Source organism: Diadema antillarum, unplaced genomic scaffold, assembly GCF_040938485.1.
Source record: "Diadema antillarum isolate AM-2024a unplaced genomic scaffold, OU_Dant_1.0 seq00001506_RagTag, whole genome shotgun sequence".
NCBI lineage: Eukaryota > Metazoa > Echinodermata > Echinoidea > Diadematoida > Diadematidae > Diadema > Diadema antillarum.
The window spans coordinates 873,456-890,470 of record NW_027272240.1 but is presented as its reverse complement, the minus strand read 5'-3'; the positions used below and the strand labels follow the sequence as shown (position 1 = coordinate 890,470).

General features: G+C 39.1%; 1 protein-coding gene across 2 annotated transcripts; it reads right to left on the bottom strand.

Annotated features, from left to right (window-relative positions):
- Positions 1-1,006: 1,006 nt before the first annotated feature.
- On the bottom strand, positions 1,007-14,798 carry LOC139710161 (uncharacterized). 2 transcript variants are annotated; one of them, XM_071622094.1, is made up of 4 exons: positions 14,285-14,798; positions 12,283-13,128; positions 4,964-5,091; positions 1,007-2,012 (listed from the first exon to the last, which is right to left on the bottom strand). In XM_071622094.1, exons 2-4 carry the CDS (start codon positions 13,059-13,061, stop codon positions 1,060-1,062), a joined length of 1,860 nt encoding a protein of 619 aa, XP_071478195.1. In that variant the 5' UTR covers positions 13,062-13,128; positions 14,285-14,798; the 3' UTR covers positions 1,007-1,059. The 2 variants fall into 2 exon arrangements, with proteins under 2 accessions (XP_071478195.1, XP_071478196.1); XM_071622095.1 differs by having other exon boundaries at positions 12,283-13,069.
- Positions 14,799-17,015: the final 2,217 nt, after the last annotated feature.

Below are 17,015 nucleotides of genomic sequence, written 5' to 3'. Positions count from 1 at the left end.
ACATGATTTCTGGGGAATACTGCATCTTCCCTGAACATTGTAAAATAACAGAATGCCAAACGATCAATAGGCCTTTTAATACATTCCATGAAAATTGAGAATATTAGAAAATACATGAATTCGTATTAAGTTATGAGTTGACAATGTTTTGGTCTATTGCACTGTCCTATCTAATTTAGATGGAAAGTTTATTTGTGATGTCACATTTAGCGGTATGGTATTAAGAAAGTGTAACATAGTGTAGGAAATTCAGCCTATTCCTGTAAAGAGCATGATTTTCCTGGACCCATTACTATGATACAATACGGCAAACCTGATTTTCCATGTCTATTGGAGAAGTTGGGTCATAAATGCTCTTCCCATGTCCTAGAAAAAAAAATTGTGAATTTCTTTCATATTTTCCTTTAATACAGTATTCTTCCACTGTGGCACCAAGATTGCAACCTTTAATCTTGAACCAGAGTGGCACATGAAATGAACCGAAGAATTAAAGACCTTGGTACAGATTATCTGATTTTCATCAAACTCCCTAGATTACAGTTGTATTTGACTATTAAATTTCTTTGCATTTGCCCGAGTCCACAAACACACTTGATAAATCACCACTTTAATATCATATTGACTCACTCACACATATCATATCAACTCACACGTCATCACATAAAACACAACCTTTGAGTTGGCAAGGTTTCTTTCATTTGTGAATAAATTTGCTTCCATATGATAACAAACATATTCAAAAGACACTTACTGGGTTTCGTTTCATAAAACTTGTTATCAGTAACAACTGCCGCATTTCTACGACAAATTTGCTCTTAGCCAATCAGATGCAAGGATTTCAGTAGCTTGTAACAACTATTGCAACTTGTTATCGATAACAATTTTTATGAAACAGGCCCTGATTTGACAGTTTACAACTGCAATACAGCCAACTCTATTTCTATCACTTTGTGCTTCAAGAGCCACAGAGCTAATATACACATCTAAATGCATACGAAAATGAAGATAATAAATATTAAACTTTTCTCGCTCCGTTGAGGAGCTGGAGAGAGCCTGCATTCAGTACACTGAAGCTTCTTTCAGAAGGAAAGCAACGCAGGCTGCCAGACTGCACACTATAAAGCCTACCACGAGATTGATCCCGACCCGACGCATCGACTGGGGAAACAGGAATGTGGAGAAGACAGTGGTGATCTCAAAGAGCCAGTAGGAGATGAAGAGGTAGATGGCCGTCGCCAGGGAGAAGTTCAGGAGAGGGTACCCTGGGATGTAGGCGATGAGCTCGGTGGCGTTGCCCTGGAGAAAGATGTGCAGCTGGGAGATGTACGTCTCCAGGGTGATCTTGCCGAGGAAGGTGAAGAACGCCAGGTAGCGGGTGCGCAGCCACGGCGTCAGGTTGCGCAGCATGAGGTAGCCGACGATCGGGAACCACGACGTGTAGGGGTGGAGGCGGTTGTAGTCGTACTTCTCGCGGAGCATGAACTCGCGGTACCAGATGACGGCAAGCACGAGTATGAGTCCGACGATGAAGGCCTTGATGATGATGGCGAAGAGCATGTCGCGCCGGTCGACGTGGCGCTTGTCCAGGTAGTTCATCCAACGCTCAAAGTGGGGATAATTGTATGCACACACCATCCCAACAAAGCAGGCGTAGTGGTCGAGACCGGCTCGAAACTGCCACTCGTGCATGGAGCCCTGGTAGCCGAGCACGAACCAGAGCGGTCGGAAGGCGTACTGGATGAGGGGCGTGTCAAAGATGAGGGCGTTGCACACAAAATAGGCCACAAACTTGGCGGCCATGAAGAGCGGACGCTCGTTCCAAGAGCGCAGGATGAACATGAAAAGGTAGACGGAGAAGAACCAGTAGGTGTGCATTGCACAGATGTAGTACAGCATGTAGCTGTTGTTGGTTGTCATCAGAACCAGGATGACAAGAAAGTTAAGGCGGAAGAGCATCTTTATCATGCGCCACAGACTGTAGTCTTTCCTTATCCAGAAAAAGGAGAAGTTTCCTGGGATGCGTAGAATATATAAACAAGAATAAAATGCAACATATAAGACAATTTTTCTTTAGGAGCGTGAACATTAAAGTACAGAATATCCATGTACAAGTTAAGAGCGAGGTATAATTTTGGTTGATATGGGTAATTCCATAAAATAGGGACCCACTTTGTGACATGCCTATTTTGCCAATAAAATCAGAAAATCAGATTTTTGTTCAACATAACTTCAAAAAACATTCATATTGAGTAAGTCCCTTGAAAACTGACTGAAAATTAACATTCTAAACTGAAATTAAGGAAGTCAGCATACCAAATTGCAGTGTATGGAAAAAAAAACTGGTTCACCATGTAAAGGGGACACCATTGGTGTCCCTCTTACACGGTGAACCATCCATTTTGGCATCTTACCACATATTTCAAACTAGTTCTATGTTGTTTCAATAAAAGTGATTATTTTGAAGTAAGAAATTAACTACACGTACAAATGGATGTATACTATTGAAAAAATGACACAACCCCTATTTTTGGCCAGGAAAAAGATTCTTCAATGTTTCTCGTGTAAGGGGGACACCACATGTTATTTTTGCTTTTTTTTTTCAAATTAATAGAGTGGTCAATTTTTGATACCTGTTACAAAGAAACCACAGCTACATTGTAAAATATGCCAATGAGGAGCAATTGTTGTGATAAGACACAAAAAATTAGCTATCACTGTGCCCCGACATAATATTTAGGGGGACACCAAAGCCATGTGTGTGAAAATTACAATTTGGTCTTTTTTTCAAATTCATTTATTTTACCCCAATTTTCTTTTGAAATCTTTTAAACTATGTGATTGCTACCAAAATAACAACAAACAGTTCAACGCTGATCCTTAATATGGATTCCACACTCATAAATTAAGGTTTCTCGTGTAAGCAATTATGGGGACAACAAAACTTACACGTGAAATGTCTTTCTTGGGATTTACGTGCGCAAATGTGTATCAATTGATGCATGAATTATATCTATAGTGTTCAAAATTTGCTCGTCTTTTATCATTTTTGACCACTTAAAATAGTTAAATCCACAAACAAGCTGTAAATCTGTCTAACTGGTGTTACAGTAAAATGTCACACAATTTTGCCCAAAAACGTTGTGATTTTGCACTTATGGAACTTTGAACAAGCAATTTCTCTATTTTACTTTGAAAAGGAAGATACTTACCTGAATAAGAGTATTCAGAAATAAAATTGATTTAGGGTATGTAATTTTTAAGCAATGACAATATGAAGGAAATAGAAGGGGCATTTAACTAGTGGGACCCTTTTTAATGGAATTACCCACATGTGGATTCAGGTTTTAATGTTTTGCGAGACGGCAACTGGTTTTGATATGGATCATATATATATACATCTGTAAAAAAAAAAAAAAAAAGAAAAAAAGAGGTCTTAATAATATTAGTGAGACCAACTTTTATTAGGACCACTTTGCCTTGCTTTGTTTTTAGATACATCTACGTCATTTCAAAACCAATTCTCACTAAATAAACTTTGAATTCTTTTTAGAAAATAAATGTTCTTTAATAATCAATATAAGTAGTTTCTAATTATCTTGCAAAAAGTAAAAACCTGAATCTACATTTCAACAAAACCTTTACCATCCCTTTAATTGCAAATACACAGATCCCAACAACCACTTTTTTTTTTTGTTTTTTGTTTTTTTTTTTTTTTTGTGATACTGGCACTTACGATCATTGTACAAGTATTGTGGATGTCATAGTGGAACAGCACCTTTAAGTCAAAGATACCAAAAATTCAGGTAGACTTTTTATACTGGTATACTGGTACACATGGATGTATACCAGCATTTAAACTGAACCTAAAGAACTTCTATCAAAGTTAATTAAGCATGGCAATTGGTGAAAGTGGCAGTCAAAACAACGTTTAATTCTTTTCTTAATGTAGCCTCCCTCTTGCCATGTCATGGTGCTCTCAAAGCATTTTACAACTTATGAATATCCTTGTCAGTGGTATCGGTAACAGTTCATTGTTCCGAAAGTGAAATTAGGTCCATTGTTCCAAAAATGAAAAAAGGTGCGCACTAACACACCATCTGAACTACTACCCTTATTTCATTACTTGATTAACGAACCTTTGGAATAACAAACCTTTTACATTTTCAAATTAACAAACCTTTGGAGTAACAGATCTTATTTCATTTTTGGTGTAACAAACCTTCGGAATAACAAACATCATCCCTGGTATTAAAACCCACACTAACAGGGCATTGACTCCACCTCCAGCGAGTGTTCTAGACAGGTTGCACACACACTGCAATAGTCCATATCAATGTCCAGAGGTCTTTATACTACTACTACTACTACTAGACACCTATCTATATTTAATGTATACACCTGAGGTAAGAGAAGAGCACACACACAAAAAAGTGTCCTACCTATTTAGAAAACAAGTGCCGTGGCAAGGCTTGATTGAACCCTTAACCTTCTCATTGAGTGTGCAGTTTGCAATCCACTAGACCTGCATATGTACACTGTACTTGTATCTAGACACATGTGAACTTGAGACTTGCGGATAGAGCATCCTACTGTAAAAGTGGACATTTTCGCGGTGTTGAAATTTTCGCGCATTTCGCGGAACCAGAGACTAACGCGAAAATAAAAGCACGCAAATATTTTTGCTTGCCATTATATGTTCCTGTACATGATGTCCACGGAATTAAAAACAAGCAAAACTCTACTTACCCGGCCGAGCGCGAAAAATTAGTCGCGCGAAAATATCCACTTTTACAGTATTAAAAAACCATGTACCATGGGAGGATTTGAACACTAGACTTTCTCATATCCATGCTACTCACTATTCAACCTAGACATATGATCTAAGGACTTCTAAATTGGGTATAACTCTCCCACAGTAGGTTTTCTATAAACTAGCCATGCTGGATTCTTTGATGATTCTTACCGAAACCCGTCATCCAGACGTAGCAGGCAATGTAGACACGCACAAGGTTGTACGTCTCCGCCGCTTTGAAATAATGGTACCACACAAACATCACTTGCATCCATCCTTTCCACTCCTCCGTTTGGTCCCTGAAAAAAAAAAAAAAAAAACATATTCAAGAAAATAAATGAAAGTTGCCTATATGAGGAAGGTTTATAGCTCAGGAGATTGAAAAAAAACACTAGTATAAAAATACAACATAAATTGCTCACTGGAAATTAGATCACTCCCTAGGAAAACTAGGTTTTGACATACTGTAACATACATGTAGTATGTAAGAAACTCCAAACTTAGACTCATCTCCTTGGTGCAAGTTTTGAAGAAAATTGGTCCAATGATTGATGAAAAACTGAGACTGTTTGCAAATAATTGGTATCATGTGCCTTAATACCTAGAAACCTAGTAACATTGCAGCCATGTTATCTTTCCATCTACAATGTTGTAGGTCCATTCTAATTCACTTCACAACAAAATGTTACATTACAATTGTATGTTCCTCTTTTTCTTCAATGAACAGAAAACAGAATCTGCATGATGTCTACATTGATACACATTAGATGGCATTCATATTTGGCTTCTCATGGAAGTCTTTTTTTTTAAACAAAAATCATTTAGGCAAAATGTATTACAATCACTTGACAATGGTCATCTGTACACAGTTTACAACTGGGTAATTCCATGAAGTTGGGGCAGTGTCCATGTACAATGTAGCATCGTGATATTTAAAAAATACATTTCAGCATAACTCAATATTAATTATGCTATATGGTACATTTATTGTTTGTAGGCTTTACATTTGCATTGAGGCCACACATTTTCCTGGAAATTTTGTGCCATTCAGACTCAATTTTGATGAAGTTATTAAACAATATGTAACAGTGTCCTGTAGCATCGTGACGTGTCCATGTAGCATCGTGATATTTTTAAATTTGGTCCAAGAGACAAATTATGGCAATTAGCTTGAGCAAAATTTGATGCAATATGCATTTACAAGATATGAATGAGATAGCTAAATATCTCAAATTTCCTGTACACAATTTTAATTTTAAAAGAAAATTACAAAATGTATCACGATGCTATGCGGTGTCCTTTTTTGTTACATTTGAGGGACACTGCGTAGCATAGTGACACATTGTGTAATTTTCTTGTAAAGGTAAAACTGTGGAAAGGAGAGTTAAGATATTTAGCTATCTGACTAATCTAGTAATTATGCATATATCAAATTTTGGTCAAGCTAATTGCATTAATTTGTCTTTTAGGACCAGATTTTAACTATCACGATGCTACATGGACACGTCACGATGCTACAGGACACCGTTACATATTGCTTTAATAACTTCATCAAAATTGAGTCTCAATGGCACAAAATTTCCAGGAAAATGTGTGGTCTCAATACAAATGTAAAGCATACAAACAATATATGTACATTTGATTATAGCATAAGTAGTATTGAGTTATGCTAAAATGTAACACTTTGTGCCCCAACTTCACGGAATTACCCAACTACTAACACAACTGTAGTGATAGAAGTCATACACTAGACAATACAAACTAGAAATGTCGCTACAGCGACTGGTTATACCCCCGCCAAACAACATTTCATAAGCTTTGGTCAAAACAACATTTCATAAGCTTTGGTCAAAAATCTGAGGAAGTAGTTAAATCCGCAAGATCTTTCCTTGATCTTCTGCCATTAATATGCCGTTACCATGGCAACGTACTTTCGGGTACTGTCGAAAAATGCGTCTTGCACATCTACAACCAAAGGCACACATCTGTACCAAGTTTCATGGAAATTGGGCAAAAACTGAGGAAGTAGTTTGCAACACAAAATTTTCCATCATTTTGGCTCATAATATGTGAGCTGTTACCATGGCAACATACTTTTTGTCACTGTCAAGAAATGTGTCATGCTGACCTATATATCCTAAGACAAACATTCAATATGAATTCCATGAGAATTGGAAGAACACTGATGAAGCAGTTTTGCCATGAAGCATTTTGCCCTATATTTTACCAATAACATGCCGTTACCATGGCAACGCACTTTTTGCCACTGCGGAAATATGTGTCTTGCACATTAACATATTCAGATGAACATCTGTACCTAATTTCATAAAAATTGATCAAAAACTGTGGGAGGAGTTCGCGACGCAAGATTTGTACCCATTTTTGCCCATAATATGCCGTTACCATGGCAACGTACTTTTGGGTACGGTCAAAAAATACGTCTTGCACATCTACAACCCAAGGCACACATCTGTGCCAAGTTTTATGGGAATCGGTTGAAAACTGAGGAAGTTGTTGGCGACGCAAGATTTGCAACGGACCGACCGCCCGACCACCCGACCGACCGCCCGACCGCCCGACCGTCCGCTGATTCCTATATACAACACGTACCCCCTTCAAATTTCGTTTGGCGGGGGTATAATGAAGGGCAGCACTAACAATTAATTGTACTCAGTAAACTATAATCACTGCCATCATTTGAAAAGGGAACATACTTGTATACTAGGTGTGTTTTATACCAATCAGCAAGTGGACCTACAATGTAATCACATGATGGTGGCACATTTTGTTATGTTCACCCATAGACGGAATTCTTCGTCATGTGGGAGTACCACACACATTCATGCTTGCAATATAACGGAAGATACCAAACAAACAGAACAATGACATTCCGGACATTTTTGGCTAATCGCATGGAACACATTTCCTTTTTTCAGTCAATGCTACCAACGAAAGCACCAACAACAGAACTCCCTGAAACAGATGACTGATAATTTGCAACGTACACGTTGTACATGGAAATGTGATTTAAAAGGAGGTATGACATACAATGAAATTGGTAGTCTCTGAAAACATTTCTGAAAATGATCTGAAGAGATCTCTTTTACAAGCTCGGCAAAGTCACCATGACAAAAAGAGGAACAAATGCATTGTACATGCTTTCAGAATACTTCAACTGTAAATCCACATAATGTAACATTTGAAGACTTCTGTTGTTGGAAAAATGTCTACATCTGTTCTAACTGTAAGAGCTTGGAATGCTACAATTTTAGAGGAATTGAAGTCTTCCATTAGCATAATATGTGGAACATTTTGCATCATTTTCCCCCCCCCCCCCTCCCCCTACCCATCATCATCCACAAAATGTATGAAAAAAGGGACAAAAAATACTCCTTGTTGGGGAGAAAACTCAACAAAACATAGTCCAAATTCATGAAATTCTTCCGTCAAGATGTTTTCATTGCAACCGATTGACAAATTGCCCTACATCGACGTACAGTATAAGTAAGCACTGAATTGATCAGTGTTTTAGTAGTAGCCATGATAAAAAATCATGGGCATACATACGCGAGCAGGATTCGAACCCTTCACCTCCTGATCACCGGTGATTAGGAGGTGGTGGGTTCGAATCCTGCTCGAGTATGTACGCCCATGGGTGCACTGTCTGTATGTTTGTTTGTTTTTGTTTTGTTTTGTTTTCCTTTAATAGTTGATGTCAAATACTGATACTTGGCTTGTTCATGTTCTACTACAGATATGATTCTATGGTCATGCTACTTTGTATACTAAATCCAACTCACACAACTGGCACAGTAGGTACAATGTATACTCATTCAAAGAAGCTGGCAACAATATGTGGAAAATGGACAGGAGGGGCAATTTTGAAAGGCCATGACCTAATTAGGTCTGGAGGCAGAAAAAGACATTGAACAGTCATATTTTTGGGCCAAGGCAAAATTCTTCATGAATTTTTCACGGTGTAATTTGTGACAATCCCCCCTCCCCCCCCCCCCCCCCCACTCCAGTCATTTGAGTCATTTCTAAATCTACTTTGTTTCTCATCCACACCCCATTTCCCTATAGATCATTGTCATTTATAATGTTATTAGAAAAAAAATAACAAAAACCCATATCATACAGTGTATTACACAAACCATGACGTTCACAATAATTCATTGCAGTGGAGTTTTAGATAGCTGAAGCCCCATACTGTATGTACAGTACTTACACACACACACACACACACACACACACACACATTCACACACACACACACACACACACACACACACACATACACACACACACACACACACACACACACACACACACACACACACACACACACACACACAAATGATTATGTTATTATGAATCTGAGACAGAACAATTGGTAGGAGCCTACTGCTATTATGCTGAGAGCCAAAGACTCAGCCACCAAAGAGTGTACAAACAGGTTTTGTATGCAGAGGGTGGAGGAAAAACAATATTTGGATATTTTTACTCACACCATTCACTTTTAGAGCTGATGCTTGCTTTAAAATTTTTTATTCCCATGTTTTCCCAACTAAAATTTCTGGGAGCCTACTGTCTTGTGTGTAGATGTGTACCTTTGTTCTTTTTATTTCCTTACAATATCGATAATATGTATGAAAAAATAAATGACATCAGCTACAGAAGGTCAAAATGTACGTATTGGAGGTACAAAGTGCAAATTGTAAATGTGTCTAGCATAAGGGGATATAAAATCTCACAACATTTGCAAATTTGTCCAGTTTCAGTATGCCTATTAAACAAGAGTTGATTTATGCACTGGCATACAAACTTGTAGCAATGTACACTGTACCTGACTCATTGCATAACCCAGGGAGGTTACACCTCCCTGCATAACCCATTGAATCATCTTATCTTCTTTAATATTTTGAAAGCGCCACCCCCTCCCTTGGTTACATGTATACACGGCAGACACAAGTTATAACTTACATGTATGTCCAGTGTTTTAAAACAAAAATGTTGAAAAGGCTAAAAAAGATTTTAGAAATAATATTGACAGAAGTTCCAAAGCAGTAATGTATTCCCTACAACATTGTAGGTGAGCTAGAGCTGCTCATGCATGTACAGATTGTACATGTATGGTTAGAAATACACACCAGTACTACAGAGCTGTGCATGATACGTATGATTGTAAAATGTGTACTTACAATACATACATTGTAGTGTAAACTGTGTAACAGTGGGAATATGCACTGAAGCATGGCGCAATTACTCACAACAATTATGGATCTGATGCTATGGCAACAACGGGGGTATACTAAGAACAATAGCAAAGCCCCAAGGTGAGTGAAGGCCACGCCTATTAAACCTGTTGAAGACTAGTCCTGAGTTTACTCGGGCATATGTTTATGGGAAGTGCGCATTGTAGCAAAATCAGTCCGTTCTCAATGGGTTAAAATTGCTGTGAATATCAGGAAGCCATGCCTGCCTGCTCACACAGTAAAATTCCTCTGAAACCCTGCTTCTACCAGCTTGCTTTTGAAAGAATCCAGCAGATTAGTTCTTGTTAAAGTGCTTGGGGGTATCATTCTTCCTTGGAAAGAAAAGTGAACAAAAAGACCTCTCAACAGAGATTACAAGACTGGAACAGGGAAGCCTAATCCTCTTTAAGGTAAACTCGGTAATCCCTCCAAATTAACCCTTCTAGCACCCAGACACTTACAGACTGTAGCTCAACTTGCCATGCTCCTTCATCGGCATTATTTAAAATTCACTCTTCATAAGCTCACTGCATACTTCCTACCAGAGAAATAACCCACACAGTGTACTACATGTGTTAAAAAAAGACACACACACACAAAAAAAAATGCTGAATTTGGATCTATTCTCTTGATCTGTTTAAATGCCCTTACAATGTATTTCATGAATCATTATAATGTCAAGCATGGCCAAGAACTAGAAGAGTTAAGCAGAGGAAAAAGCAACATATTGCACCAAAAGGAATGTAAAAGGAAAAGCAGCAGTACTCTCAGTATGAGAGCTCTTATTACAAAGAAAATCATAATACAACAAATTTCTCCATGAAGCAGAAAACAAATATTCACTTTACTCTACAAGATGGAATGATCAGTTTGGTGAGACCGGGATGGTGGATGAATAACTGTGTGTGTTAAGTTCTGTCATATCAAGCAGTCCTTTATACAGCATCCACTTGCATCCAAAACAGACTTAAAAATTCAAGTAAAGTCAGCTATGCTGTTTTGTTGTTGTTTTTTTTTCAAAGTGACTTGTACAGTAAGCAAACATATGATTGTTAATTCGACAGTCAAAGGGTGAATACATTGCACAACTGTGAGGAAATCAAACAAGTGTAGTAACACTTTCATCTCTTACAGATTTTATGTAATTATAAATGTGTATTATTCAAATGACTTAATGCAAATTTTGCATTTTTGTTGGAAATGAAGGACACTAGTGCTGTAATGTATTCAAACAACCCAGAATCAAGTTGAGATAAAGATGGCTGAATCTAATACTTCAACTGATAAAAATATTAAAGGAATCAAACAAAACATAAAAACAAAGGATGTTTTGTACAATGTATATTACCACAATATATGAATGAAGACAAATGTGATAAACACAGATGAGCATTGTATGGCTGTGAAATCACAGAGATTCATTTTAATGTACAGTAAACGCAGGTTATCCCAAGTACTGGGTAATAAAATCCAAGCTAGAGCTAAACAAGGCCTTCAGCAAGCTTTGGTGCTTGTTACCAGTGGTTGCTAATGTCATTCACAGCATCACATCATTTGGAATATCATTGCAAAGAATTGCGTATAAATATATCACTCAGTAACCCATGAACAGTTTAATTCTCTCAGAGTATCTAGGGTCTTTCTTGTCAAGACTTATCCTTCTATGCTTTATATAAATCACACTGTGAAAAATGTCAAGTACAATGTTTTCTATATGGAGTTTTGAGGTTGAAGAGTACAAGTGATGAGTTTATAAAGCTTCCACATACATGTAGGTCATATAAATGAAATCCACTGAACTGAATAATGATTTCTTGGATGTGCCCGCTAATGCAGGCATCACAGTGTCCCGACTTTGAGTAAAGATGGACACACGATAAAAGATATGTTTTAACTTGGCTGTGATTGTATAAACATTGGATTATTTGTGATGGCATCTTAAAGCCATCATATAACCACCGGTGGAGTTTCAAAGGCTGCAAACCAAAGATTGTGCTTGCTTTGGAGTACAAGTTTGAGCAAACTCCTCACGAATTTCAAAATTCCTTATAAAATGTGTATGACCATCTTGTGTCAATATCGGGACAGTGTGACACCAGCCTATTAAAGGAAAGTCCCCTCCAAAGGAATAGGCAAAGAGGATTATAAAGTGCTTTGCCAATGGACACAAGACCACCGGTAGTCCAGGGGACTTGAAGTGATTTAGAAATTTCACAATCTGAGGGGAAATCATACCTGTTGAGTATTTTGTCAGGACAGGTCCGTACTGTGAAGGTCATGGCCACGAGAAACATGATGAGCACTAGGAATAGGAACTGGTCCCTGACGTAGGCCCTCTCCGCAGCCGGAAACCCCTTCAGGACGTCGCAGTAAAAGAAGTAGAGGAGGATAGCCCCGAGTGCCATGGCGTACAGCAGGAAGGAGTCGAATGTGGGAGGGGGCTTAACTTTTGAAAAGTTCTTTTGGGCGGTCTCTGCGGGCGACCTCCCCTTGCCGGAGGCTTTGCTCTCCAGCAGCCGCGCACTGTCTCCATCCTGGGGATGATCCGTCACTTTTGCCGCCGGTTCCTCAAACGCTGCCTTCCCGTTCGGGATCTCGTCATGCGATGTCGTCTGCTGGACGTCTCCGTTGGCAACTTTGACGGTCGAGCCGTGCAGCTGGTGGTCATCTGCCGATACCTGCTTCCTTGCAGGCTTGGTCGCTTTGCTTTCGCTTACTTCCTCATCCTTCCCGCTTTCCTCTTCGTCCATTAAATTCCGCCTCTCCTCTCCCACTTGCAACAACGACTCCACATCCTCGATCACTACCGTGACTTGTTTTCGACGCGCGTACAGGAGGCGGACGCCGAGCACGACGCACGCCACGACCCACAGGATGAAGAGGGTTGCTTGGGGTATCGTCACCCTAGTGAGGTCTTCCACATCCTGTGCCGACGCGAGGTCGCTATCCCTCTTTGTGAAGTCCGGATCGCTGCGGGTGTGACTGTGCCAGTGACCTTTGAAGAGCACCTCCATAATTTGAGCTAATGTCACGAAAGATCAACCATGAAAGTGTTGTTTAATCACTCCTGCTTCTCAACCTCTGTAAAAAATAAAAATAAAAAATAGACATGTACACAACAGCAAAAACTTAAGGGACATAAGATACTGAACATACCTCACTGTCAATGGCCTGAGCAAAAAATCAGTTTAAATCTGCAAAATTGGTATGAAAAAAAAAATAAAAGTCAGAACTCTCATTTATATTTAACCATGGTGGGGTCCCATTTCTCAGGGGAAATAACGATAGCAATTCTTCCTGCAATGGCAAGTGTCATGGTAATGACAAGAATCCTGATTGGCTGTTGCTACTAGAGGTTGCTACATTCCATCAAGAACTGAGCACTACATCTTTTATGAAATCAGCTAAGTGTGCATATTATTAAAAACAGATCAATGCAAAATGACACTTTCTTCTCATTGTATTCTTTTTCATGGTGAGCAACTGCAATCAACTCTACTAGTAGTACTAGTTCTTGATTGACAAGTCTATTAATAATAATTCCGCGAAAATCTCATTTATAATAATGACATTTGCTGTAAACTGACCCAGCAAATGTCATTTATAAATGATAAGTTTTTCGCGGAATTAGACAGACTTGTCGGTCAATACTAGTTCAGGATACTATAGTAGTTATATTGAAACGTTTATGTCAGAGGTTAGCAATGCACACTCATATAGGCCTACCTGTGAGTTGTGGCTCAACAATAACCTAACTTTGCGGGCTTATCTTGTAGAATGTTTATAAAAACAACAAATAAAAAAGAAAGAAAATAAAATGAAAATGGTGTTGGCCGGGCTCTACATCGACATGTCGTTATCAACTCTTCCTGAAAATTTCATCCAAATCCGTACCTGGTAAGTGTTTGCATTATTTTGCAAGCAGACAAACAGAGTGAGAGACAGCCAATGACAAACAAACCAACTCAACAATAACAGACAACACTGACAAGACATAACCTCCTTCCTTGATCATCATCGCATGCCAAAGTCAAAATTGGCAGAGGTTGCCTGTTCATTCCTTGACCTTGTCACTGATTTGATACTTACATGAGATCATTTACTACACAGTCATAAATTACTTTCTCTAAAATTTAGTAATTAGGCCTAGAATCTATAGTAATAAATCTTAAAAATATTATCTATGGTTACAAGTGTAACGTGGATCAATATATTATCATGAATATATGATACGTACCGCATCTGAACGACTGTTCAATTTGTCACTGCTCTCCTCTGCATTTTTATCGTCTTTCCTGCTCAAGGGTGGGTAAAACGTGAATCCAAGACCTATAGTTCAGTGCTGCTACGCACTACGGGACACCACAGCCGGCGATTCTTGTAGGCCTAGTCCCAATTCTCAAGAATGGTGGACGCCTGCTGCAGGATCAGGAGGTTGCACTCGAGTGCTTGTGAATCCGGTTCGGTTCGACGTGACCAGCGTACGTCTGCAAAGGTGCGCACGGGCCAGGTAAGGCGGATTAGTGGTTGTACTGTCGCTACAGTAGGGACGAGGTGACTAGCTCGGGTTGAAACGGAAGGAAGGAAATACAATTAGATCTATATTACTTGGCGGATGTCCTCATAACAGTTAGTATGCGTAGTTATCGGATCTATTCTGCCTGTCTTGACCACACTGATCTCTCTACACGGAGTGATCGTGGAGGCTAAATTAAACCCAGAAAAGAAGAAGAAGAAGAAAAAAAAAAAACACACAACTTCGCTTCCGATCCAGAGACAGGCATTTTTGCTCCTCAAAATCTAAAGCTCCCTAATAACGCCCCCTAACGACGAAATATGTCGCAGGTTCTAAGCGATCTCCCGAGGCCCTACCCCTCGTGCCCTTCAGCTGACCCTAACCCTGATCCTATCCTGAACCTATTCCTGAAGGGGATCCTAACCCAAAACGTTACCCTAAACCTAACCCTAACCCTAATCTTTACTCTAACCTTATCACTAACCAGTATTTGGGCCGGGGGAGGGGGGGGGGGGGGGGGGGGGGGGGGGGGTAATTACCCTCCGGGCAGTAGGCCCCTATTTGCCCTGATGATGCGGTTCCAAGGTTTCCTTAGATGTTGAATCGAGCATAGATGAATCTAGGGAGGCGTTGAGACACCTCCTTGATGAATCTGACTTCAGAGCGCTGTTACTTATGACGGCCATAAATGGGGGGGGGGGGGGGGGGGGGGGGAGGCTTCCAGAGAAGAACAAAAATACTTTCAGTGGGATATACAATGAGCCAGGTGCTTTGCTATATTGTCCTTTATTAGAAAAACCCCCAATCAGAAATTCCCATTAAAAAAACCCCAGCTCTAGTCACTACCCAAACCGAATTGATAGATATAAAATACTTACTATAATAGTAGGCCTACACTGTACTATCATCTAACTTCGTAATACTAGACGTCTGCGGATCACTGATCTCTTTGACACTAGTACCAGTAGCGTATAATTTACATCGAGATCAGTGGTTTCATCATGGAGCTATATAGAACTGTTATAGCTCAGGATCAGAGTCGTAAGTCCGAAAATGGAATCCTCGAACAACATATACTTTACGCCCAGCAGTATTCGAAATTCACTGATATTGTTTCTGTATGTGTTGATTTGTTTGCTGTGTTGTATTTTAGGGCGAGTTGGTTTGGGTTTCAGTTTATTAAGCCGCCCATTCTCAGTAAAAGCGTTCAAATACGGAATTTCCGTGTCGCCGACATTCCATGACAGTTTGCGGTTCCCTGAAACCTATTAGATACTATTTAAATGTTTATAATATATCACGAGGACTTTATTTGTTAAAAATAAACACGATCAAATGCGGTTCTCTGCCTTTTTGTATGAAATTTTGCTGTTAAACTTCGTTAAAACCCCCAAAATGCAGTGTCGCCGGCTATTTCAGAATTATGTTTTATTGGCATGCTCCTCTCCGTCCACAAACACACTTTCCAAATATCATTTTCATGGACGATGAGCATATCATGTATGCTAATCACAATACTCAAAAAGTTCCAAAATTTTTATTGACTTCTTTTTTATAGCATTTTGAAACCTGTCGCCAAGTTCACCGCCAGATACGTTACCAGTTTCTATAGCGTTACAGCATTGCGAAAATAACAAGACTATGCAATGACCCTGCGTATATGAAACCCTGAGGATATACTTCATACATTGCAAGAACTCAGATTTTTTGTGCAACAGCACTTTATTGAGAATACGGTACAATGATTGAAATATCGGTTTTCTACATTTTTATTTGTACAGATACGTTACATACATTTCACACCACCCACTGCGACAGATATTGCAATGTCAGACAAATTGTATATTATACATTACTCCTCGGAATGACGCATCGATTCAACATTAAAGTTTAGTACAAGACATATTGTGAGAAATATTTGGTAGATATCGCTCTCATAATAAAATGATCGACCATATACGTTACCACAGATACGTTACCACAGATACGTGACCGAATTTTGCTCATTGGTCTTGTGCTTTCTGGGGATCAAATCTGGTCAAAATTCATCCCTACACATTACATGCTTCGTTTTGTTGGACCTCAGTCAGGATTATATTCTTATACCAAAAGGACAGAGAGGTGAAAAAGAGCAACACTTCCACATGATTTTTCTTTCTGCGTCAGTGTCTCACAACTTTATGCCAAGTTTTCCGACAGATACGTTACCACATAATCAAAATGCTGAAAAAATTTGTAAATGTTTTTACAAACAAATCGTTGTGTGCTCACAAACTCCAAAGTTCTATTCTATAAAACCCAGCCACTTTCATATTCTATGCAACAACTTTGAACGTTTATTTTACAAGACGAAGCTTTGATTCAGCATATCAGTTTTTTGCTTTTCAGATTTAGCAGATACGTTACGTATAATTCAGGGCACCCACGGTGACAAATAATGTTATGTAAAACA